The sequence below is a fragment of the Kogia breviceps genome, chromosome 11 (assembly GCF_026419965.1).
Source record: "Kogia breviceps isolate mKogBre1 chromosome 11, mKogBre1 haplotype 1, whole genome shotgun sequence".
NCBI classification, from domain to species: domain Eukaryota; kingdom Metazoa; phylum Chordata; class Mammalia; order Artiodactyla; family Physeteridae; genus Kogia; species Kogia breviceps.
The window spans coordinates 97,559,318-97,586,060 of NC_081320.1; the positions used below are offsets into that span (position 1 = coordinate 97,559,318).

At 37.4% G+C, this 26,743-nt stretch overlaps 1 protein-coding gene across 21 annotated transcripts in view; it reads left to right on the forward strand.

Moving 5' to 3' along the window:
• The window catches only part of KIDINS220 (kinase D interacting substrate 220), a 98,609-nt gene that overhangs the window by 15,378 nt on the left and 56,488 nt on the right, over positions 1–26,743 (forward strand). For 12 of the 21 annotated variants that reach the window (XM_059078425.2, XM_067008198.1, XM_059078430.2 and 9 more), the window contains 13 exons: positions 3,665–3,763; positions 4,785–4,886; positions 7,159–7,257; positions 8,981–9,178; positions 10,874–10,972; positions 12,903–13,001; positions 14,280–14,378; positions 17,153–17,330; positions 20,462–20,626; positions 22,601–22,780; positions 23,569–23,734; positions 25,402–25,553; positions 25,716–26,005. In XM_059078425.2, the coding sequence (XP_058934408.1) occupies positions 3,665–3,763; positions 4,785–4,886; positions 7,159–7,257; positions 8,981–9,178; positions 10,874–10,972; positions 12,903–13,001; positions 14,280–14,378; positions 17,153–17,330; positions 20,462–20,626; positions 22,601–22,780; positions 23,569–23,734; positions 25,402–25,553; positions 25,716–26,005 (1,926 nt within the window). The remainder of the gene's footprint in view (positions 1–3,664; positions 3,764–4,784; positions 4,887–7,158; positions 7,258–8,980; positions 9,179–10,873; positions 10,973–12,902; positions 13,002–14,279; positions 14,379–17,152; positions 17,331–20,461; positions 20,627–22,600; positions 22,781–23,568; positions 23,735–25,401; positions 25,554–25,715; positions 26,006–26,743) is intronic. The other 9 variants (XM_067008194.1, XM_067008207.1, XM_059078431.2 and 6 more) reach the window with 1 other exon arrangement.

Consider the following 26,743-nt stretch of genomic DNA (forward strand, 5'->3'; position numbering starts at 1 on the left):
CCAGCCACTCCGCGGCACGTGGGATCCTCCCGGACCGGGGCACGAACCCGCGTCCCCTGCATCGGCAGGCGGACTCCCAACCGCTGCGCCCCCAGGGAAGCCCCTAGAAGGGCATAGTATAGTTTAAAAAATATTTTCAGTTGTTTAAAGTCATGATTTTCAGAATAATATTTATTAACTTATTTTCAAAATGTGATTGTGTTCATAATGCCATCTGTACACATTACAAGTTTAACAAGATATGATTCTTAATGATCTTAGCTCTTATTTGATCTTGGCATCTGCTTAAAGCATAAAGGTGAAGAAAGGGATCATTTCTGGCTTATTTATTCTGCAAAATGTTCAGCCTTTTCAACGATTAATTTTAACGGGAAAAACAAGGAATTGAACTGCCTTGATGTAGAAAACATGTATTACTTTGCTGATGACACTTTATGAAGTACAGGTGGTCTGAATTTTTAAGAAACTGCAGCACTCCACCATCTCGCACTTAATATTGTACGATGTAACTTACACAGTGTTCTTCTACAGTGTTATATTTATTCTTAAAACTTAGTGAAGTGGTTGTTATTTTTATAGAAGGATACAGAACCATTTGTATCCTCCCTATTTCTGAAAAGAAATTGAAGTACATTGCTATAAAAATTTAGGGAGAGAAGGTAATAATGTCAGTAACTTAGGCAAAGGATGGGTATGGCAGGTAGAAGTAAAATGCCGTGTTCTTATCTTAACTGGGCTATAAAGCAGAAGAGAAATTCATGGAATTACCTAGTTCTCAATATTTTATTAACAGCACCGTACCATTTTATCAGATGAACTAATATTAGGTAGCTATTGTATGCCTGATCCCTTTAGGTGCTTTTTAGCCTCTCTGTCATTAATTGACTTCTCAGGAGAATCCTATGGGCTCGGGGTTAATTTTGTTCTCAGCGTATACAGTTCAGGAAATTGAGACTGGAAGAAGTACTCTTTGCCCAAAGTCACTTAGCTCTTAAGCAGTCAGACTGAGTTTTGAACCCAGGACTGCTTACTCCAAAGGCTTTCTCCTTTATCATTCTTCCACATATATCAGCAAGGGAGTTAGGAACTATAAAGATTACATTATGAATGTGTAAAAACGTGGCAAGATTTGTAAAAAATGGTTTCTTAAACTTTCTTAGTTCTCCATATTTCTCATTTCCCTGAAGTACTTATCAAATCACAGCACATTTTAACATTTAAAGGGCCTCTGTGTTTGGCTTTTAAACACCCCAAATTAGGGAAACTGAGGACTGTGTCTCCCTTAGTAGTCAGTATTGAGAGACCCTAACCTCAGAGAATTGGGTGGGTGGTGGCAGCTGCTGAACTGTGAGGGAAAGCAGAGTCCCTGGGGCTTGTGTGAGGAGAGGAGAGTGTACCAGGGGTTGTCTGGGATTCGGGAATAATTCCAGGATATGATGTCAGGAAGTCTAGTGAGGATTCTTCCTTGCGAAGACCTTTAATGGACACCAAACTACAGCATTGCTATAGGCAGTCAGTTCCAGTCTTTTCATTTTGCAAATTTGGGCATAGGTTTCTCAAGATTAAGTTTTCATCTCAGAGATTCTTGCATAGGGTGATAGTATACAAATTAAAATGAGGGAATGATATTAACACAATTCTGGGCAGGAGTTGTACGGATTAAAATACTGATGTGTGTAAGACTTTGATACTTTGAGACTATACAAATATCTTGTTTTTGATTAAACTTTCATTCATTTATTTTAGCATCCATCAATGCATCTTGCATGCAGCAGTTATGACTGTGGTGTTATAATGGTCATTTTTCTATTTTCATCATTCCATCTACATTTATTAATTAGAATTCTTCTGTAAAGAAGAGTTCTCTCTCTCTGACTCTGTCTCTGTCTTTCTCTGTCTCTCTAAATATATATCTCTATATAGATATATGTAGATATACATTTTAGCACTTCCTTACTTTCTGGCATTACAAAATGCTTCAGGCTCAGGTTTACCTTATATTTTCCCTGCCTTATTTCCCTGATTATCAGCCCTGGAACCAGTCAGTTTTCCAAGGAATGCTAGTTCCTGTTGTTCAAAAATGATATTTAGAAACCAGTAATCTAGGTGTTAGGTATGCTTATGGTTACTGGGGTGTCACTGCCTGTGGTCCTTCTCAGTGGATAGATGTAGGAAATACATGCCTGTATATTAACTCTTGCACACATTTACATCTATTCTGTATCTGTGTGTGTATGTGTGTATATATATATATATATATTTTTTTTCTTTTTAAATAGACTAGGTCGATAACCATGAACCCAATCCACTGTAGCCTTCTCCCTGTTCTTATTGTAACTCTCCTCTGACTGAGAAATCTGGCTCTCACTATCTACACAGTATATTTACTTATTTGTTCACCTCTCGTATACAAATAAAGTAGTTTCAGAATTTCTCATCCATACCCGGAGAGAAACAGATTTGCTACTAAATACATTGTTTGTGTACAGTTCTTTTTGTCTTTAGCATTATTACAGAATTCAGTCAAAATATTGCTTTCCAGAGTTACCTAGATAAGCTTCTAAGTAATTATGTGATTCATTTGTAATATAATTAATTCATCCCAGTCTATATTCTGTCTTCCCCATACTCTAGTTGATTTTTTAAAAATTTACATACAATAAAATTCGTCTCTCTGGTGTTCAGTTCTGTGGGTTTTGACAAGTGCATGATGTCATATGTCCACCACCACAGCTCTGTGCAGAGCAGTTCCATCATTTCAGCTGCACCCTCACGCTGCTGCTTCATAATCAGCCCCTCCACCCACTCCCCAACCCATGGCTACCACTGATCTGCTTTCCCTTTCTATAGTTTTGCCTTTTTCCGATGAGGGCAAGTATTTTTTTAAAATCTCCTTTTTAGTGACAATGAAACAGAGTCAGAAGGATTAAGTGATTTATATTCTTGAACCCAAATTTGGATTGGTGCAAATACTGATTTTTTTAAAAACAAACAAAACATTCACTTCTTAGTATAATTTGATTGCATTTGTCTCTTTCATTGAATTGCATTATAGCTAAAGAGAACATTGCCAAAACAAGAACACTACTCCTGTAGCTTAAAAAATAGAAAGTTATCATGCTGTTAACTCATACTTAATGACTTTGCCCATCCCTAGAAATCATGGTCTACAGATCATTGCCTTCTCATCCTCCCTTTTTTAGCAAGAGGTATGATAATGATCTGGAATTTATAGGATGGGTTTAGATGCAGGAGTTGAATAGGGTTGCTGGAATCCCTCTCTGGAAAAAGTCTAGACTCATACCAGGAGGAGACTGTCTAGAGACATAGAATGTTTACTGAAGGAAAATATTTATAAAACCAAAATAAATCTTGGAAATTTGGAACGAGTCCAGCATGAATGTTCCCTATGTCAATTTCCAGAATATAATACAAACTTTGGAGTAATCATTACTGGACTTAAGAGATTTGACTTTTTTCAGATACTATTGTGTATTTCTCTGGGGAGCTTAGGTATTTAAAACTACATAGTAGTGATTTCTTAAAACAACGGTTCTATAAAGAATAAAGCTCACAAAAGGAATGTCATTAATGCCATTTTTGTGCTGAGAGACAATCCAGTATTTTGTTTCCCTCCCCCACCCCACCTTGTTGTTTTCTTTAGGGAGGATGGACAGCTCTTATGTGGGCGTGTTATAAAGGCCGCACTGAAGTGGTTGAGTTGCTTCTTTCTCATGGTGCCAATCCAAGTGTCACTGGTCTGGTAAGCGTTAACAAAAAAATCCATCTGTAATGTAAGTGGTAAGTTCTTTTAGGGAATACTTAAGGCTGGTTATGCTTTGGACTTCATAGTGGATAAAAATTATCTAGATCGTACTAAAGATAATAATGCAGAATGTGATTGCAAAACGCAATGAGAATTTTTTTCTGAGGCTAAGCTTATTTCTCAGTTTTTATCAACCAAAAGGCAACTCTTAGAGTTTAAATGTTAATTATAACTATACAATATTTCAAAAGGAGATTTTGAAATCCTTAAGTCATCTTACCTGTTTTCTGTGTGTATGTATTCTTAATCTAAACTCTTAAAGAAAAGAGACATTTACCAAATATCCATGCCACTTTTCTATATTGTTCTTTTTTTTTTTTCTGGCCCTCTCCACTGCTAAAACCTTACTCCAAGACACCTGTATTAGTTTTCTGTGGTTGCTGTAACATCACCACAAACTTGGTGGCTAAAAACAGCAGACTATACATTCTTATGGGTGGTAACACATGCATTACTATTGTACTTTGCTTGAGACTTGATCTCAGACTGCGGATTAAGACATTGTTTTATTGATGGGGGATTCCTTTCACGATGTATATGTATGTCAAATCATTACATGCACTTTAAATGTCTTACAATTTTATTTGTCAGTTATACCTCAGTACAGCTGAAAAAAAGGAAATGGTTTTATTCAAGTTAATGGCCGGATTATAAAGAAAGGTTTTATATTCTTATTAGTCTTACCTGTTGGTTAGATAATTACATTGTGTGTTGAATCTATAAAAATAGATGTGTTCATAATATATATTTATTTACAGTTGAGTGCATCTCAGTTCTCAGTTATGTACTTTGAGTATTGTGTGTTTTTAAAATGGAGAATGGTCTGTAACTTGATTTTGTAAAATACTACTTCATATTGCTCCCTTTGTTGTTTCCTCTTCTTAGCAAATGTGTGCTGTAAATATCCACCTAAAAGACTTTCTTTCCCTCCCTCCCTCCCTGTGTACCTACCTCCCAGCAGTACAGTGTTTACCCAATCATCTGGGCAGCAGGGAGAGGCCATGCAGATATAGTGCAACTTTTACTGCAAAATGGTGCTAAAGTCAACTGCTCCGATAAGGTAGGTCAGCAGGATCTTTCCGGGTTCTAGTTCATATTTTGTCCACTCAGTGTGTCTACCTTACAAGGATTTTCATATGATCTCATGCGGCGGCTCTGATGTATCTTATGTTTATATTTATTAATATATTTTATAAAGACACACATCTCATAGGTGGGTTCCTTCTAGGTATTAAATACGTGCTAAGTGTCCTTCCATTGTCTTTTGGATCACATTCATCATTCTCAGGAAAATAGATAGGGTTGATTCCCAATCTTCATTATTTTCTGTTGTAGCTCTTCTTTCTACTGTGGGTCCTGTCTGCCTTCTCTGTATTGTTGCCAGATGATCTTCTAAAATTTAAGTCTTGTTCTTTCTCTCTCATACTTACAATCCTAAGACACCAATCCCTGTTACGATGTATAAAGATAACCCTTGCCTCCCTCTCTACCCTTTCTCCTGCTCTCTCTACCCCAAACCACCTTTGCTCAACTCTCAAATGATGCGGGTTCCCGAGCCCCTCTGTTCCGAGCCCTCCGCATCTTGCAGGCGCCCTTGCGCAGCGCGGAGTGCGCTCTCACCCTCGTCTGCTTTAGCTCCTGTTCATCCCTCACACTCGGCTCCAGAACGCTCCAGAAAGCTCCCCAGGATTCGGTTCTGTTCATTTTAAAAAATCCTTAATACCCCAAATATTTGATAAATATTTATTTCATTATTTCATTCTTTCTTGCTTTTGGAGAGCTTTGATAGCTTCTGTGGTTTCAGGGCAAAGCTCAGACTTTTCAGTTGGGCCCCAGTCTTTCTTCCCAGGTTCACTTCTTGCCATTCGTCTCCATGTACACTAAGCTTTTGGATACAGAAGATTGTCTATCATTCTGTGAACTTTTTTCATTTATTTATTTACTTATTTATTTTTGGCTGCGTTGGGACTTCGTTGCTGTGCGCGGGCTTTCTCTAGTGGCGGCGAGCAGGGGCTACTCTTCGTTGCGGTGCGCGGGCTTCTCATTGTGGTGGCTTCTCGTTGCGGAGTGTGGGCTCTAGGCACGTGGGCTTCAGTAGTGTGGTGTGCAGGCTCAGTAGTTGAGGCACTACTACTCAGTAGTTGTGGCTCGCGGACTCTAGAGCGCAGGCTCAGTAGTTGGGGCGCATGGGCTTAGTTGCTCCGCGGCATGTGGGATCTTCCCGGACCAGGGCTCGAACCCGTGTCCCCTGCATTGTCAGGCGGATTCTTAACCACTGCACCACCAGGGAAGCCCCATTCTGTGAACTTTTATGAATTTCTGTGAAGTGCGTGTCTTTGTTTATCCTGTTCCCTCTGCTAGGAATGTTATGACCTCCTCTGCCTGATGAACTCCTATTTATTTTCTCAAGGCTCAGTTGAGGTGTTAGCTTCTCTGTTAAGTCTCCTTAACTTACCCAGTCAACTTAGATGCCCGTTCTTCTGTCATCAGTGTTCACTGTCCATACCTGCATCAGTGCACAAAAGTTCTGCTGGTCAAGGCTGTTATAAAAAGTAGGTATTCTTTAAACGTTCATTTCAATCTGCAGTCTCCCATGTAGTTAAATGTCACTGTGAGTATTCTTGTGTCTCTTCATTGCCTTATGAATCTCCCCAAAGATAAAGCCTTGCTTTTATGCATGGTTTATATTCTCTCATGTCCTTTGAATCACATTCCAACAGAAGGTGCTTTTGAGTGCAGTTTCTAGACGGACGTTTATTTTGTCAGGTACAGAGGCCGATCTGGGGTGGTGGTGAAGAGCACAGACTGAAGCCAGGCTTGTTGGGTTCATGGGTCTTGCTCTACCTCTTAGTAGCTTTGTGACTTCGAACCTGTAATTAACTTCTCAGGGCCTTGTTTGCTCATCTGTTAAAATGTGATATTGTGATTTGTACTTATTCTTCTGGTAAGGATTACACACGTTAGCTCGTGTAAACTATTTCGAACTGTATTTGACACTTGGTTGTTACTATTTCATACTGTTGGACTTTATATTTCACAAGATATGGGAAGCAAAGAAAGCGTGTTGGAAATTAGAGGCTGTATGACATTATGATGGAAAAATTGTCACTGATTGTTAAAGTTAATTAAAATATATTTCATGCAATAGTTAATCATCTATTCAGGAGGAGTAGTATGGGGAAAATATGATTTATCTAGGATTAAAATTATGATTGGTATAAACCATAATCTAAAAATACTTAAAGTATGATTTTTATCAAAATTCATGGTGAGAGCTAGTTTCTTTTAATATACCTTAGGTAATAATTTTAAATTTATTATTTCTTTAATAGTATGGAACCACCCCGTTGGTTTGGGCTGCACGAAAGGGTCATTTGGAATGCGTAAAACATTTATTGGCTATGGGAGCTGATGTTGATCAAGAAGGAGCTGTAAGTATCTTTTCTATTTTAACTAATGGTAGTAGAGAGATGTTTTTAGTTTTAAGAGAGAGAATACTTTTACCTTAGTATATACCTAGAAAAATTTCCCTATAGTTTCTAAACAATACTTAGAAAAACAAACATCTTCTGTTATCCTGGTAAATATATTATATTATTAGGTATTATGTATTACAGATATGTGCTTTTAAGGATTTACTGCTAACGCACGTAAATTTGGGGAGGCTAAAACTACATGGAATATCTTTTAGTAACCTTAGTATAAATTAAAATACTCCCCAAATCAAATTGTTTGAATTACTATTGTGGAAAGAGTTTCTATTCTGTTAAAATACCTTTTCTTTAAAATTTTGAAATAATATCATAATTTTTTGATATTTTAATCTGTGACTTGTTTTCTCTAATAGACAGATTTAAAAATATCAAAAATCAGTGGTCAGAACCTATATAGCTTAAAACTTCGTTCAGTATATCTTACAGTCTAGCAGTTATGAATTCCTTATTGAGTACCCGCTGTCCACCCAGCCCTGTGCCAGACGTGCTGGGGGATACTGGAGAAGCCTATCATATCGCTCTTCTCTTGAGCTTATAAGAATATAGGTAAAGGAGATGACATTTATGCACAAGAAACAATACAGACTTCTGTTAATATAATTATTGTTATTGTGTGAGATGGATCATAAAGGATTCTGAGAAGAGTTGCTACCAAATCTCTGGCTGCAGTGTAACAAAAGTGAATTCTAAATCATCAAAAGTGACTTCCTGGCATAATACCAACCAGATCCTCCTATTGTCCCTGTTGACAGAAGCTACTAATTGATGACCTTCAAGGGGTATATAATATTTTAGTGGTGTGCGGAGATAGAGCATGATTCTTACCCAGCCATGGAAGTCATACCTTTCACTTGCCTCCTTTCTGGACAGTTTATCAAGTGGATGAGTGGCTTGTCACTATGATTATTGACTGCTGAGGAATCTGAAAAGGCTATGCTATTTTAATATTGAGAGAATTATGGCTTAGTTCTGGGGGCTGATATAATAACTGAAATATTTCTATAAGGAAATTGCATGGTATCTCAAACTAGATCAAAGTCTCAAGAATAAATTTTAATATTTCTTTTGTAATGAGTCAGATTCTTCTCTTATGTGATTTTGTTATCAATTAAATGTGCGGTTTTTAAAAGAACCACTAAAAATAAGACAGTTTTGAAAATGTGGTTTCTAGATCACTGTGGAAAACAGAGGAATATGTTATACTTTTATTGAAATATTCGATAGCTTATTAATTCATTGTTTTACTTCAGTTTTTCATATAGATTTTATTATAGACAATTCTTTGAAGTCTGATTGATTCTTACTTTGGATTATTTAACTTAGAATGTGTTTAATGTTGAATCATCCTGTCAGCTATTTTATATGTCAATACTTTAGTGAGAGGGTTTGTTCATTGTAAATGACTCCAATTTTGGATTATCATTTAAAGAATTGAATGTCGTAACAGTCCTATCTACTGAAGAGAATTAATGTATCTTCAAAAATGGAAAATATGCTTCTGGCCACTTTTGGTCTGTTTCTGGTTATTTATATTGGCATTTTATTATCAGAAATAACTGTTAATAATAGGCCATCTATTTGAAAACATCAGTTTGTTGACTATAGAATAAATTATATGTTTTTGAAAGTACTAATCTCTTGGGCGTTGTTTGATTTGTAGAATTCAATGACTGCACTTATTGTGGCAGTAAAAGGAGGCTACACACAGTCAGTAAAAGAAATTTTGAAGAGGAATCCAAATGTAAATTTAACCGATAAGGATGGAAATACAGCTTTGATGATTGCATCAAAGGAGGGACATACAGAAATTGTACAGGATCTGCTTGATGCTGGAACATATGTGAACATACCTGATAGGGTAGGTTATCTATTTAGAATTTGTCTTTCAGTGGTGACACTGATGGAAGGTTACCTTAACTTCTCACCACCTTTCAAGATTCTTCCTGCATGACACACATTTAAGATGTTTTATTTCTGCCTTTAGAACTAATAAGTTAAAACCTGTCCAATCTTTGTGAAGGGTGTTCTTTTAAATTTTTTAGAAATAATGCTGTTATTGAAAACGTGATCTTGAAACCGTCCTAACTGTAGGTGTTGTTCATGGCTGGTGTTACTCATTGTTCCAAGGCTTCAAGTCTCCCACCCTTTTCCGCCTAGAATTTTCAAGTCGGGATCTCTTGCTCTCACCTCTTCTCGGACGTCTACGCTTGTCTGTGCAACTCCACTTGAACTGTCCACTTGAATGTCTAATGGGCTTCTTAACTTACAGCAAAACAGGTGTTTTGTTGGTTTCATCCCACACCTGCTTTTCCCTCAGTCTTCTCCCTCTCAGTAAGTGGTACCAGCACCTGTCCTGTTGTTAAAGCACCAAATCCTGCACATTAGTCCCGATTTCTCAAGACTACCCAGGCCAAAGTAGCTACCCAGTCACTTTCTAACACATCACTATATTTTATTTGCGTTACATTTATCTGATTTCTTGTTTGTGTTTATTGTATGTTGTCTGTTAGTCTCCTCTAGGCTGTAAATTCAGAGCTGGGACCTTGTCTGTCTTATTTCCTCGTGCCTAGAACAGTGCATGGCACATCGTAAGCAATGAAATATTTATAACCTTTTATTAATTTACTAGTCTGAACCCACATTAATGCTAATATTCTCAACTAAAATGTGTCTGCCATGGGTTTATTTACACTTTTAATGTAGTAGTTAAGGTACTACATCATGGTGCTAGACTTAATAATCCTCGAGGACCTGCATCTTGATATAGAGCCCACTGGGGCCCACTTAGGATTGAGATGAGCTGTAGCTCATGGAATCACCCAACCCAAACTCATTCAACTGATTTGTAATTCAGCAGTTAAAAAAAAAAAAAAGGCCATTTACAGTATTTGAACTAGGGGAAGATATAATTAATAATGATTATTGCTTGGTGGGTATAATTTCAGGGCAGAGATGTCCTTATGAGGTAGTGAACTTCATCTAAGCCTTGTAGTGGGGAGTGAGTCAGTCTTGTGCACTGTTGGCCTGTAATGCCAACTGATAGAGTATAGATGCTGTTCTGGGAACCAACCTTCTCCCTTAATTAAATGTGGTTATAAACCCACAGATGGCTCTAGCTTTATAACTCCCTTCTTTTTAGAATCCATGGCTTTTGTCATATAGCATTATTCCAAGGGATTTGTATTATGTAATTTCCAAATGTTCATCTGGTTCATTGACAGCCACTGTGTTATTTTATTTAATCTACATTTGTAATGGGGGGTTACCTTCGAATAGAATGGCTTATTGTCCTGGGTGACTTATCTTTCTAAACTTTTGTCCTGGAATTTCAGGTATAAATCTTCTCACTTTGAGGTATAAAGTCTTCTGTCCCTTATTCTGAAGGCTATTAATATCAGATATTAATATTAGTTAACTTTCTATTATTTAGAGATAAGTTTTTCCAAGAAATTTTCAGAAAAAAATCTGTTAAATTAATACATGACTAATTTTAACTTCAAAACAGTGTTTTTTGTTCTCATCATCAATTCACCTTTTTTTTTTGTCTTTTTAGAGTGGAGATACTGTTTTAATTGGCGCTGTCAGAGGTGGTCATGTGGAAATTGTTCGAGCACTTCTTCAAAAATATGCTGATATAGACATTAGAGGACAGGTGTGTGTGTGATTACAGGGCTGTTGTTATCTTAGTATAATTGTTTGTGTATGTCGGCTGATCATAATGTCATTCTTCCTGTTTTCCTATGGAGACAACCATATAAATCCTAATACGTTTAATGGATGCCTGTATTATTAAGTTTCACTGCCATTATTATGAAATTTCTGTATTGATGTCAAGTTAGATTTAGATAGAAGTAAAGCATAAAGAAGCGCATGCTTTTCAAATACACCTCCCTTACTAATGTCTCAATATATTCAATTCTGACATGAGTAGTTTATGATACCGAGACAGTTGGTGGCGCTCAGAGTGTGTGTGACTCCTTTTCTTTCGTGTGTGTGCTTTTCCTCTGTTTTGTCTCCTTCATCCATATATTGTTCTTCTATTCCTGTTGTCTCACCTTTCTTCTCCTTTTCCCCCATTTGCTAGCCTTTCCCAGGACCACTTGGTAGTGTCTATGGATTTTGCCTAAGACAGTCACAGCTCACAGAGCTGTGAAGGTTATTTATTTTAGGGAAAAGCTTCCCTAAAGTTGAGAAGTTATCCAATATGTCAGGAGCTTTAGATTAAAAGAAATCTGTACTGAACAGCCTGTTTTGTGGTTGGAGAGTCTACATTTATGCTCAGTTTTTTCCTTGTATTTAGCTTGTATCCAAATCCACTTTTAAATCAAACTGATAAATATTATGCCAAATGCCATGAGGGTCTTAACATGGGTCCCTTGCCTGAAGAAACGTGTTTTAGTTAGGAAGATTTTAGTTTGTTTTGTTTATATTTATTCTCATGTTTTTATGTAAACATAAAAAGTGATGCCACTTTTGGTATAAGATAGTATATGATTGCCTAGTGAAAGGTTCAAATGTAAGAGTCTTGAGGTGGGGAAAGTGGGCATTAAGGGGAGCTTTTAAGGGAAGGTAGAATTTGAGCTAAGTTTAAAAAGTAGGTTAGATAGGGAGAGAAAAGGAAGGCTTGGTAGTTCAGGCAAGGATAGTGGAATAATGGGATGAGAAAATTTAGGAAGAAGGGAAAGTGAAAGACTGTATTCCTTAGTTGGTGAATAAATCAGGTTGTCAGCGGGATGGTGGGGAGGGTGGGATGGGAGATAGAGAAATAGAAAGGGATGTAGTGCCAGAGAGGCCGGAAGCTAGTGTACAGTGTTAAGAAGGGAACTGCATTGGGGAAATCTTGGTGTAGGAAAATTAATGTGGCAGTGGCAGAGAGCCATTCCCTGTCTTTTGGGATAAAATCACATTATCACTAAAAGTTGGTGACTGGATCACCTATTTAGACTTTTACCGATCTCCTTTGTGTCTGTCAATTTTGTTTTCCTATGTTTTAGTCAGTTTTTTGGTTCTCTGCCTCTGCATTGAAAGTCCACATGGATCTGTTTTTGGTTTTTGGACTAGATAGGATTTTAAAGGATCTGATGAAGGTCAGTATATAGGTGCAGTGTAGTGATTAAGAAAGCTAAATAAACATGGTAAAAAAACAATGCAGCGTATGTTTGTGTAGTACACTCTTATGCATTATCTTTTGAAAAGATTGGGCAGATGAAAAGCCAAAAGCCAAAAGTCAGAATATTTATGTGACTTATCACAGGATACAGGGCTCAGGTACTGATGACTTCCGACAGTGCAGGGCCCTGAAGCCTGTTCGCTTTCCAAAAGCGTTGTTTCCCTTATCAACTATGTGGGGTTGCTGCTTTCTCAGTCAAGAAATATTAAGTTTTCTTAGGCTTCTTTCATAAAGAATTTCTCACAAGTACATGCAAGATAGAATAAGGATTAATGTTATTTTCCACCATGCTGCTTCTTGATAAGATATAGTACTGCTTTAATAGAGATGTTAATAGTGTTTTATATTTACAAATAGAAGTTTTTAATATTATATCTTATATGAAGTGATTGTTGATTTTCTTATTATGCAGGACAATAAAACTGCCTTGTATTGGGCTGTTGAGAAAGGAAATGCAACAATGGTGAGAGATATCTTACAGTGCAATCCAGACACTGAAATTTGCACAAAGGTATAGACGACATCTCTCTTCTCTTAGCAATACCTAGTGCTGGGTGCTAGTACTGCTTGTTTGTTTCAGTGTTTTACAGTTGTTTGATATTAGAATTATACTGATTTAACTGGAAATGTTCTGTATTAAATTGAGGAGTAAGTTTATACCCTTTCAGGAGTTGTATATTCACAGCAAAATGCAGTGTGTAATTTATTTTAATTATTACTTAATTTATTTTAATCAGAAAGTACAGTATCAGCTCTTCATAAACTGTGGACAGATCATTTCCCCAGAATTATTTTATGCTCCTGTTGTTTGGAATGCAGAACACATTTCCTTTTAAAAGATCATTGTGTGTGGTTATGGCTTCCCCAAGCCAACCACTTTTAGTCTATTTTACTCAAATCATGTAGAACGTATAAAACTGTATAAGACTTTAGTGATTATATTTGGCTTTACATGTAGTAGTTGTCCGTGGGGAAAATATATGTGGAGTTCTGGATTGAAATGGCAGGAAAGAATAAAGCAAACTTATGAAAACACCGATAAGACAGTCCTGTTTCATCCGTTAGAGATTTGGACCAGCATCTTCTAAACCAGTGATGGTAACCTCAGTGCCCTTTTCCTGGGGTACATTCTCCTTTGCAGATGGTGGCTCCTTGGAATCTTGTTTCTTTTTCTTTTAGACCTTTGTGTCAGCTACTGTGACCACACGTGGCTTCTGACCAGATTTGGCTTTTTCCTAATTCAGTGCTGAACTGTGGTCTCTTCTTATTTCTATTAATTTGATTTTGAAAGCAATTGTAAACTCCTTTGAGCTTTCCTAAAGGCATACTGCTTGTATCAGATTGTTTCCCTGTTATACACAGGTCCTTAGATGCACAGAGGCGCTGGTAAAAACATCTGACAAATCTAGATGCTGGCTTGCCCGGACACTGACAGGCTAGGCGATGGGTTGCTTGGGTGAGGTGGTCAGAACGGGAAGCAGCCTCTGGAGGAGCCGCCCCAGATGTCAGCGGTGGGACCTGGGGAAAGACAGTTAGTGGTGAGGGCAGAAGCGGCTGGTGAGTAGTGGGACGTGTCTCTGGCTCTGCTGAGTGATATAAAAGTATTCTGATACAAGTGATTGGTTGTGAAAGGAAAAGCACTTGTTAGTTTTTCCAACTATGCTTTCTTGAGAACATTTTCAGTATAGACTGGTCAGATATTTGAATTCTTGACATGTGTGTTTATGTGACTTTAAAGATTTAGGAGTAAAGGTATTAATCTGGCACACTTTCTTATCTGTGCCCACAGGATGGAGAAACACCTCTTATAAAGGCTACCAAGATGAGAAATATAGAAGTAGTAGAGCTGCTGCTGGATAAAGGAGCTAAAGTATCTGCCGTAGATAAGGTAAAAACATCCGTGTAGAGAGCAGTTTTTTTTTTTGAGGGCTGTATATCTGGTGGGTTTAATGGGGGTCTGATGTTATTTTGTGGAGGGAGAGATTACTTGCTGGGGCTATTTGTGTGGGATTTGGATGCTTTGAGATCTTCTTGGCTGTTCTGAGAGCGTGCTGAGGAGTGGGCGGGCTCAGTATGCAGCAAAGCAGCTGCTTCAGAGGTTGCCTCTATGGCTCAGGTCAGTTATGGCGAGCTGCATTGACCACCACGCAAGGAGGATGTCATCAGGTGTGGAGCTTGTTCAGAGAAACAGGAGGAAAGAATCCAAAATTGGCTGGAGAAGAGATTGACTCTCAAAGGAGGCTGGCATTCATGTTCACCAGCAGGGGAGGGGTTCTGCCATGTGTCCTTGGCTTAATCCTTTTAGAGGAGTGTTCATATTTTCCATAATAAATTTAACTCCGAATTGCTTAATACTGTGTGTAGGATTGATTCCTGGTTTTAGTTTGTCCACAATTTAAGCAGGTTTCTTTCTCTACTTCAAATTGATTTCCTCATAGAAAAGAAGTGAATTGATTTATGTATGAACTAAGAAATATAAATTTTTCCCTCTGAATATATAATATGATTTGGGCTCTCCTAATCCACAATAGATTGAAGTTTATCTTTTTATTATTCATGAGGCAATTAAACAAAAAACACAGAATTTATATATATTTGCCTTTTAGTTTATCAAGAAACGTTATTTTAAAAAACCACAAAAAAGCCTCCCACCTATTATTACTACATTAATGTATTTATATATGGTGTATATATTAACGTATATTAATACCATATTAATACAAAAGAAAGAAAATATAAAGAAAAATTTTAATCTTAAAAGTTAGGGCATAAAGTCAAAGAGAAGTTGTTGAAATTGAATATACTTAGCTTTCTAGAAAACTTCTGTAGTGCCTGTTTTTCTCGTTCTGCTGTTGACTACTTTCTGGCACTGGCCCCCTAATTTGCAAAAGGGAACCACTGGACTGCGTGCCCTGTAAGGTTCCAGTGACCTCGTTAATTCTGTAACACGCCATTTATAAATAACTGTTTCATACTCGTTAAAATCCCTGAAGGACCCTGTCTCGGACCCTGTTGTGTGTGCTTTGTCTTGAGTCAGCACATACTTGCTGAGAAGCACACATGATACCTGGAATGTTCTTGGAGTGAATGTGCACTCATTCACACATACTTACAAAGGATGGATAAGGTGCTGTCTTGCTTGAATTGGGAATACAAACTTGTAAACGTCTTGAACCTGGCTCTTCATAAAGGATTACATAAAAAAAAGTTAAGAATAAAGATTAATGTTGTTTTTACCTGGCCCCTCGCCAGTCTCTGTTTATCTTCAGCGTAGTGGCAGGGTGTGCTGATGTCGTCTCTGCATTTTCAGAAATTTTGTGTGTGGCTGAAATACCACTGATGATATTTCTTCCTCCTCACGTGTTTGGGGATAAGAAATGGAGTTCAGGTGGAGAAATAAGATGATGAAATTCAGTTTAGATGTGTTTGGTTTGAAGGCTAAGATGTTCAGGAGGCCGTGACCGATAGGGCTTGAATTTGGGCAAGAAATCAAGGCTGGTGATAGGAATTTCACAGTTAGTTACCAACAGATGAGAGCTGCACGGGAGTGACTAAGATCATCAGTTTGAAAGAAAGATGAAAGCTGAGGTCAAACTTCCCTTACAGCGTGTGTCACATTCTAGTTTGTTTTATGATTGTGCATGTTTATCCAGTCTCCTTCTGTTACATTGTAACTTAGTTAAGGCCATGGACTGTTTTGTCTATCATCCTCATATCCCCCAAAGTATCCAGCTCACTGCCTTACTATATAGTGAGCTCAATACGTAGCTTTTGTGCCATATGTAGGAAGGGGATCTAGAAAAGGAAGAAGTAGACCTGAGGCAGAAGAGGAGATTCAAAATCACGATAAGATTGTGCTATAGAAGCCACAGGAAGTGAGTGGGTGAGAACTGAGAATTTCATTTGTTAATTTGTGGGTCATTGTCTTTAAGAGAGATGTTTGTGAAGTAAAAAGTGGAGAACACCTTGTGGACTGAATTTTTTTTTTTTTTTTTTTTTTTTACGTATTAGTTTTCTTTCCTTAGTGTTGGATGTGAATACTAATTTGATGGAGGTTCTAATACGGGAAGAGGCAGGTTGATGTTAGGGAGCCATGAAAGCTGAGGAGAACAGAAGAAGTTGTAGTAGCCAGAGAAGGATGGATTCAACAGAGGACTCTGAGGAAGAGAATGTAGGGAACCAACATAATGGTGACAAAGGGCGTGGGGAAGGACGAGGTCGCTCATGCTAGTGGAATAGCAGCATGGATTGGGAAGCTTTCTAGACAAATGGAGACCACGTTGTGAAATAGAATATAAATTAGTTGAGGAAGGTGCTTGACATCTGTGGACAGTAAGTATCTGGATGATAGACGGTCACTAACCTGTGATGGAGGTGGATCCAGGGCCTGGGAGGAGCCACAAGGAAAAAGCCTGTTGCTTGTTCTCTTTCGTTCTAGAAGGCTGTGGAAGAAATAATACCTGAGAAAAGCTAGGGAAGGAACTAGAGAAAGAAACTGTGGGGAGGATACAGAGATAAAAATTCATATTATTTATACATTCTGTATGAAAAATATGAAAAGTTTGGATTTTCTGTTATTTTATAGAAACATGAAAATTGTTACTCTGTATATACTATATGTAAGAAATGTGAAAGTTCAAGTTTCCTGCCACTATTTTACAGAAAGGAGACACTCCTTTGCATATTGCTATTCGTGGGAGGAGTCGGAAACTGGCAGAACTTCTTTTAAGAAATCCCAAAGATGGACGGTTACTTTATAGGCCCAACAAAGCAGGCGAGACTCCCTACAACATTGACTGTAGCCATCAGAAAAGTATTTTAACTCAAATATTTGGAGCCAGTAAGTATTGGGTTTTGTACCTGACTGGGCTTTTAAGAAATGAATGTCTATGAAAAAATTAAGAGACTTCCAGCAGTTTTGCATTTCTCACTTAACTGAAGATTATAAAAGTTAAGAAAGTTATTACTTTACTGTAGAAAAGTAACTTTTCCCTGTCTAAAGCTGTTTTGCATTGTGTTGTAGCATTCGCATTAAGTACATTCGGAGTCAACAATCAGCTTTTAAGACTTCTAAAAATCTAGCCTACTTTTCTAAAACTCTCTTCCCCCTGTTATTCTCTGAGGTATACTTTGTGCTTTTATCAAAATGCACTCTGTTTTCAGAGTGTGGCTCTTTACCTTTGCGTGTGCCGTGTCCTCTCCTTCCCCATGAATGTTCTTGTTAAAATCATCTCTCTCCAACGCTGGGGTCAGTTGTCTCATTCTCAGTGACGTTTTAACTGATCTGCCTAACCAGATACAATTTTTGCCTCCTTTGAATACTTAAGCATTTGTGTTTGTATTTCCTTTTTTAAATACTTCTTACATATGGCCTTTTATTTTGTTTCTTTTAAAATTTTCTCCCTTATTTCTTTTAGAATTTTCTCCCTTCCAGATTCCAAGTTATTCAGGGCAGGGATTCTTTCTTCTTATCTTGTACCCTCCATAACATCTAGCACATAATACCTTGAATGTTGTACTAAAATAGTTTTTGCTTGTAAAGGATGCACATGAGAATGTCATCATTCACATATGGTCTTTTGAAATACGGAACAGTTTTCTACTAGAGTTAAAAAAGAGACATGTTAGTCCCAGAAACCAACAGGAGATAGTAGAATCCTTCCACCTTCCAGTTTAGCTGTTTACTTACGTAAGCAAGTATGATTCTATTCAACATTATGAGTTGTATTTTAAAATACTTTTTTCTGATGATAATATGCACACATTAAATTTTAAGGATTAAAACACGAATATAGTAGAAAGTGGAAATTTCCCATTGTCCTCTATCTCCTAATTTGTAATTGTTTGAATGACTTGCCAAGATTTTCTTTATATTTCTAAAAATGTTTTATACTATGTATATAGCCTTAAAAAACTTGAAATACCATAATATAAAAGTTTTAAATAATGAACTATACCATATTTTAATTGTTGCACAATCTTTCATTCTAAGTTCTAACAGTACATTCAAGTTCTTTTTTTTTTTTTTTTACACGGGCCTCTCACTGTTGTGGTCTTTCCTGTTGCGGACCACAGGCTCCGGACGCACAGGCTCAGCGGCCATGGCTCACGGGCCCAGCCGCTCCGCGGCATGTGGGATCCTCCCGGACCGAGGCACGAACACGTGTCCCCTGCATCGGCAGGAGGACTCTCAACCACTGTGCCACCAGGGAAGCCCTACATTCTGTTCTTTATTGATGAATATTTGGTTTGTTTTGCTGTTAAAAGCTAGTGCTGAAGTGAATATCTTTTTTGTACGTATATCCGTTAACTCTTATTTTTAGGATTATTTTCTTGGAATAAACTCCCAAAAGTAGAATTGGTAAGTCAGCGGATGTTCAGTTTTTTGAATTTTTTTTTTTTTTTTTGTGGTACGCGGGCCTCTCACTGTTGTGGCCTCTCCCGTTGCGGAGCACAGGCCCTGGACGCGCAGGCTCAGCGGCCATGGCCCACGGGCCCAGCCGCTCCGCTGCATGTGGGATCTTCCCAGACTGGGGCACGAACCCGTGTCCCCTGCATCGGCAGGCGGACTCTCAACCACTGCGCCACCAGGGAAGCCCGGATGTTCAGTTTTGATAGACTTTCCAAAATGGTTGTAACAATTTCTCCTTCCTTAGACCATGTATGATAGTGCAGTTTCCTGCAACCTTGCTAAAACTGGATATTTCTGGCTTTCTTAAGCTTTCTAATCAGATCAATAAGAAACAAATTTCATTTTAATTTGCATTGTAAAATTATTAGTGAGATAGAGATCTTTTAATATATTCATAGGCTATTTGCATTTTTGCTATTTTCCTCTTTGTATCCTTTGCTCTCTTTTTTCTTGAGTTTTTGATCCAGGATCAATATCCTGGATCTAGCCTATATATTGTATCTCTCTCCCGTGCTTATTCTTTGTTTATGGTGATGGGGTTTTTAAATTCCCCACCCAAAAGTTATATAAATTTGTAGTTTACTTGTTGGTCTTTTCCTGCTGTTCTGGCTTTAGTATGATATTGAGAAAGAAAGGCCTTTTCCACACAAAGATTTTTATAGTTTTTTCTCTTATATTTTCTTCTAGTGCTTTTATAGTTTTACTCTTCACATTTAATTTTTTAATGTTTCAGAAACTTATTTTTGTTAAAGTATGAGGTGCAGAGTTTTAATTTTATTTAAAAAAATGCATGGCCTACTTCTCCCAACACCACTTACTAATTCACCCTTTCCCCACTGATTTGAAATGCCACATGTTAATATCCTGTGTGAGTTCTGTGATGTTGTAATTATTGTAGCTTTAGAATGTATTTTGATTTTTCTCCAAAGACAGCTACTTTTTGGTAGTCTTTAAATTATTTTTCATAGCTATTTTTACATGTTCTTCTTGCTTTTCAGTTTTTCAAAATACTCTCATGGAATCTTATTATTGGAATTGCCTTAAAGTGGTAGATTCATTTGGGGGAGAATTGCTCTTTTTAAGTCATTGAACCTTTCTGCCTGGAACCATAGAATGTCTCTTTTTCTCTGGTTATCTATTATGATTTTCACTAACATAGCCTTCTTTATATAGGTATTATACATATTAAAATGATTCCAAAGGACTAGTTACTGTTTTAATCATTTTATCGATTCCAAAATGTACTTTACTCCACATTTTAGCATCCCTGAAGTTGGAATATGTTTTATAATTGATGGGTAAGAAAGCATCATGTCATAATTTGGCAGCACTTTTTCTTTCTTAGTTGTACATAATAATGATGCATCTTATAATTAGTAGGTATCTTAAGTTCTATGAAATATGGTATTAACTTAAGCACCTCTGTACCTGTTTTTACACAGGTCTGACCATTTAAAATAAGTGTTTTTCCTCAATTAAGTAAACAATAAATGAAAATTGATGCTCCTTTTTAATAGTAGTGTCTTTAATGCAAGGATATGATGTGTTTATAATTACAGGACACTTGTCTCCTACGGAAACAGATGGTGACATGCTTGGTTATGATTTGTATAGCAGTGCCCTGGCAGATATTCTCAGTGAACCTACCATGCAGCCGCCCATTTGTGTGGGGCTGTATGCACAGTGGGGAAGTGGGAAATCCTTCTTGCTCAAGAAACTAGAAGGTAGAGGGCATGTTTGTAAAAAGTCTGCATATATAATAAAGTTTTCTCTTGTGTATTTTTTTTTAAGTAAAGAAGAATAGAGTTTTGTGTTTTTTTTAAGCATCTTTATTGGAGTATAATTGCTTTAAAATGGTGTGTGAGATTCTGCTTTATAACAAAGTGAATCAGTTATACATATACATATGTTATACATATGCATATCATTTATACATATACATATCTCTTCCCTCTTGCATCTCCCTCCCTCCCACCTTCCCTATCCCACTCGTCTAGGTGGTCACAAAGCACTGAGCTGATCTCCCTGTGCTTTGCGGCTGCTTCCCACTAGCTATCTGTTTTACGTTTGGTAGTGTATATATGTCCATGCCACTCTCTCACTTTGTCACAGCTTCCCCTTCCCCCTACCCGTGTCCTCAAGTCCATTCTCTAGTAGGTCTGTGTCTTTATTCCCGTCTTGCCCCTAGGTTCTTCATGACCTTTTTTTTTTTTTTTCTTAGATTCCATATATATGTGTTAGCATATGGTATTTGTTTTTCTCTTTCTGACTTACTTCACTCTGTATGACAGAGTCTAGGTCCATCCACCTCACTACAAATAACTCAATTTTGTTTCTTTCTATGGCTGAGTAATATTCCATTGTATATATGTGCCACATCTTCTTTATCCATTCATCTGTTGATGGACACTTAGGTCGCTTCCATGTCTTGGCTATTGTAAATAGAGCTGCAATGAACATTTTGGTACATGACTTTTTTTGAATTATGGTTTTCTCAGGGTATATGCCCAGTAGTGGGATTGCTGAGTCGTATGGTAGAATAGAGTTTTATGTATGGGTATGTTGTTGATACTCCACACTGTTATTTGAGTTCTCTTTCTAAAACAGAGATCCAGCTGGGTTATAGCATACTTAAAGCCCCTTCGTAACACATTCCCTGTGTGTGCTGTTTATAACCGTCCTACCCAGGCCCTTCACAGACTGTCGGTTTGCGTGAGCACCCCTGCCGGGACTGCCCCCTGTGTGTGCTCAGGGCTGTAGGCATAGGGGCTCTCTGCACCCACGTGAGCCCACTAGACCCTTCCTGAGTGGCCTCCTCTACTAGGAGCTTCCTGGACAGGTCCCCCACCTCCCCGCTAAGCCCCACTCCTTTTGTTTGGCAAAATCTCACTCGTTCTTCAAGGACAGGTGTCAGTATTGCCTGTAAAAATTGTTGCTAAGTTGTTTTTTTTTTTTTTTTTTTTTTTGTGGTACACGGGCCTCTCACTGTTGTGGCCCCTACCGTTGTGGAGCACAGGCTCCGGACGCGCAGGCTCAGCGGCCATGGCTCACGGGCCCAGCCGCTCCACGGCATGTGGGATCTTCCCGGACGGGGCACGAACCCGCATCCCCTGCATCGGCAGGCAGACTCTCAACCACTGCGCCACCAGGGAAGCCTGTGTTTTTTTTTTTTTCTTGCTAAGTTTTGTAGTAAGAATGCCTTGTTCAGGGCTCATCTGGACTGAGCATGCACCTTTAAGAGGAGTGATCCTCAAACGTAATTGGAGGGAGAAGGGGTGAGGAGGAGCAGAGAGGAATGGTGGTGCTAGCTAGGTATAATAGTTTGAAGACACATAACAGAGTAATAGTTTTTAGTTTTATATCTGGGAACAGTACCTTGTTGATTGTGTGATACAAACCACAAGAATAAATATCAAGAATCTTGACAGATGGGAATATATGAAAGAGGATTTTGTGCATTTTCAGTAGGAAGCAAGAGAGTGGGTAGGACAAGGGTCAAGGGTAGAGGTACCCCTAGGGAATGAGATTCTTATCAGAAGAGAACATTGGTTAAGATGGTTAAGTAGCAGCATTCTATCTAGGGACTTGGTAAGTGCTCAGTAAATGTTTATACTGAAAACGTGAAATTTTCAAAATGCTTGAAGTTGTATTTCTTAAATAAAACAGAAATAATGTTTTCATATTAATTTCTCTTTCAGATGAAATGAAAACCTTTGCAGGACAACAGATTGAACCTCTTTTTCAGTTTTCATGGCTTATAGTATTTCTGACCCTGCTCCTTTGTGGAGGGCTTGGTTTATTGTTTGCTTTTACGATTGACCCAAATCTTGGAATAGCGGTGTCATTGAGCTTCTTGGCTCTCTTATATATATTTTTTAGTAAGTCTTTGCCTTTTGTCTTTTTCAAAAATGTAGAGAATGTCAAAACTCATTGTTTTGCTTAAAATTGTATCTATATCTTTCTCCTAAAGTCTGTAAGAGGTTTTCATAATTAGGTGACAAAATTGATTTTTTGCTATTTTGTAAGTTGGCCTAGAGGAACATTGTCCCCAGCCTGGCTGGTACAGCTTTAAAAACTAGTACACTACTTGTTATTATTGAAGCAGAGCTTTTATTTATTATACTTTCCCTTTTATATGTTAATTAATGATTTATATTTAAATCTTTTTTTGAAAATAAGTTTTTATAGCTGTCTTGACATGCTCTTGATCATTTTGACCATGACTGTGATTTTTATTTTATCTAAAAGCAAAGTAATAAATATATATAATCCCGGTTCTCGGGAGTGTCTTCAGTTGCAAGAAAGGAAATAGATTTACCTTTGGAGGAACTATTGGTAACTTCAGCAGTTGCAAATAGTGATAAAACCAGTCTTTTACGTTTGAATCTGAACTAAGGGTTATGTTTCTGTATAAGGCATTATCTTTCTGATTGTGTTTCTTAGGTCATATTTTAGTCAGCTTACTTTCCATTTTTCACATACCTGATATATGTTGGGGGAGGTTAATTAATTGAGGAATTCTTTGAGGAGTAGTTAGGAAATGGAATGGGACCATGAAAATTATGTAAGTCTACCTGTTACTACTTGATACTTGACTGTTTGGAGAAAAGAGGCTGCTTGACTAATGATTGTTCTGGATAATTTTCTTTTAAACCGTGAATTTCAGTTGTCGTTTACTTTGGTGGACGAAGGGAAGGAGAGAATTGGAATTGGGCCTGGGTCCTCAGTACTAGATTGGCAAGACATATTGGGTATTTGGAGCTCCTCCTGAAATTGATGTTTGTGAATCCGCCTGAATTGCCAGAGCAAACCACTAAAGCTTTACCTGTGAGGTGAGTTGGTCCCTTTGACAGAAGTAACTTTTAATAAGATGAAGCAAGTAGAAGTTTATAATGCATCATTTCTCAATGTATATTCCAAAAAAACATTGGTCCCTTAAACTTTTTAATGTGAGAAATAAAGCAGACAAATACTCCCTGGACAAATCTGTGTGGGAAACACTTCATATTATAGCTCCCTCTTGTACATTAAAGGATCAGAGACACCTTTGCATAAAGAAATTAATTTAACTTTGATTTACCAAATTTTATTTGAGCATAAACCCGTGTTCCCCCCTTATGACACCTGTTATCCTTTGGACAAATTTGAAAAGAGTGCTGGTCTATTTGAAAAGAGTGAAAGGAGTCTTGGCATCTCTTTACATCAGGGTGTAACTTCGGCAACTCAGCTTGTGCTCCGAGCTGCTCTTTCCTCACCTGTGGAAATATATTTACCCACTCCTCTAAAATTATTTTTAATGTCAAATAGGAAATGTATGAGAAAACAGTTCAGAAAAGATGAGAAACATGGAAGTCAAAGAGTAAAGGAAAGCTAGAGGGCTCCAGAGGAACGTAACATGGAAAAAAAAAAAAAAAGTTTAGAGAACTGAAAGCAAAAAGAATTCAGTAGAAATTAGTAAAATAATTAGTAATAATTAGTTAAATATGCATTAAAAGATTAAGAATTTAAAAATTATTATAAGATAAAATATGTTTAAGTTAAGCTGAAAATAAATAGGCCAAACCAGATAAGACATCAAAACTGTAATACAGGAAGATAAAAATAAAAGCTTACAAGTAATTGGCATATAAGAGTATTAAGAAGAGGATTTAAAATGAGAAGTTAAAATGAAAAGCATAAAAAGAAAACATGCAGAGTGTAATAAAAGAATTGGAGAAGATATGTTTACATAAAATAGAAACACTAAATTAATGAGATGGTATTTTTAAAAAAAAATAGAACAATTAAAATAGCACACATATACATAGTACAGTGTGATACTAGATTGTATTTTGAAAGCAATGCCTATCTATAGGATTGAGATGAGAGCTTAGTTTAGGGGTAGAAGGGAAGAAAGGAACTAATGCAGAAATAATATCCATTCAGAGACTCAAAATACAAATAATTCAGTTACTTTGTAGAACAACTGTGAAATGAATATTTTATAGCTGCTTTCTAAATCCCCAGTAGATGTTTAAGCTATAAATAAAACATTCTAAAGCTTGAGTTTTTAAATGGCATTCAATTCTTAATGACTATAATATTTTCTCAAGGTTTTAATCTCTTCAGTTGGTGCTTAGAAAACTTTCTTTGTGCAGCATTTTTGGGCTGATATGGGGTGTCACCTTTTAATCGTTTTAATTGTTGTATCATGAGATCTGTTGAGATGTCTGATTCCTTGGCTAAGCTGTCATAATCTTTTTCCCTTTCTGCCTTTAGTCAGAATTACTTCATATAAGTCTACCACATTTAACTTTTGTTATTGCCTTTTCCTGAGAAAAGTATATAAGATGCTAGAAATGGAAGATACCTAATTACAAGTTGTTTTCCCTCCTTAGAATTTTTAAAAACAACATTTTGAAAGAGACATGAAGAAATACAGGCTAAATGATAGAGATAACATATGTTGAAATCGTTTCTTTAGATAGCTGAGTAACATTTTCTTTCCCCTTTCCCCAAGGTTTTTGTTTACAGATTATAATAGGTTGTCCAGTGTAGGTGGAGAAACATCAATGGCTGAAATGATTGCCACCCTCTCGGATGCTTGTGAAAGGGAGTTTGGCTTTTTGGCAACCAGGCTTTTCCGAGTATTCAAAACTGAAGATACGCAGGGTAGGATCTCCTTCTCTTCTTTGTGTGTGTGTAGGGCTTGAGGATGGGATGGATGGAATGCATGAAAACATGAATTGAACATCAGATTCATTATATGCTGTCCCCCTAATGATTGAGATTTTCTGGACGCTTGACATGTTAAAACCATTTGTTGTATTACAGGTAAAAATAAATGGAAAAAAACGTGTTGTCTCCCATCTTTTGTCATCTTCCTTTTTATCTTTGGCTGCATTATTGCCGGAATTACTCTTCTGGCTATATTCAGAGTTGACCCAAAGCATCTGACAGTGAATGCCGTCCTCATATCAGTTGCGTCGATAGTGGGATTGGCCTTTGTGCTGAATTGTCGTACATGGTGGCAGGTGCTGGACTCTCTCCTGAATTCTCAAAGGAAACGCCTCCATAATGCTGCCTCCAAACTGCACAAATTGAAAAGTGAAGGATTCATGAAAGTAAGCACTCACTGCTTCTTAGAAAATAATCCTGGGAGTTTCATGGTGGTCCAGTGGTTAGGACTCCGTGCTTTCATTACCGAGGGCCAGAGTTCAATCCCTGGTTGGGGGGAACTAAGATCCCACAAGCCGTGCAGAAAATAATCCTAATGTGAATATGCTCCCCATGACCATGGGGCTTTAGGGAGTGTATTCTCTAAGTGTTAAAGCGTTGCATTTGTTTTTAGTTTTACTCTAGATTTTTCCTATGAAAATACATATGTGAAGTGGGAAAAGTTACAAAAATAACATATTTTTATAAAACAGACTTTTATAAGATACTCAAAAAGTTGCAGATTATTCCACAGTTGGTAATTACTACCTAATAATACAGGTTGCTCTAGAGCCTGGTAGAGTAAGCAGATTGAACTACCAAAACATATAAGATAGGAACATACTTTTAGAACAAAAAAGGGCTTTATACAATTATCTGCAGCCCCTTACTTTGATCAAGGTCACATGCCGTCAGGGAGTCAAATGTAGTGTGGTATTTAGATTATTTGGATTTGCATTCAAATATGTCTTCTGACATTCAGAGCATGTGATCTCAGCAAGTAAGTCACTCAACCAAGCTTGTCCTTTTAAAATGGATATGACAGTGTCTACCTTATTGTAATAAATGCTCTAATTTAGGTGAAGCACTCCCTACAATTTTAAGTGGAACCACAACTGGCAGTGAGGACTTCGGATTTCTTTTCT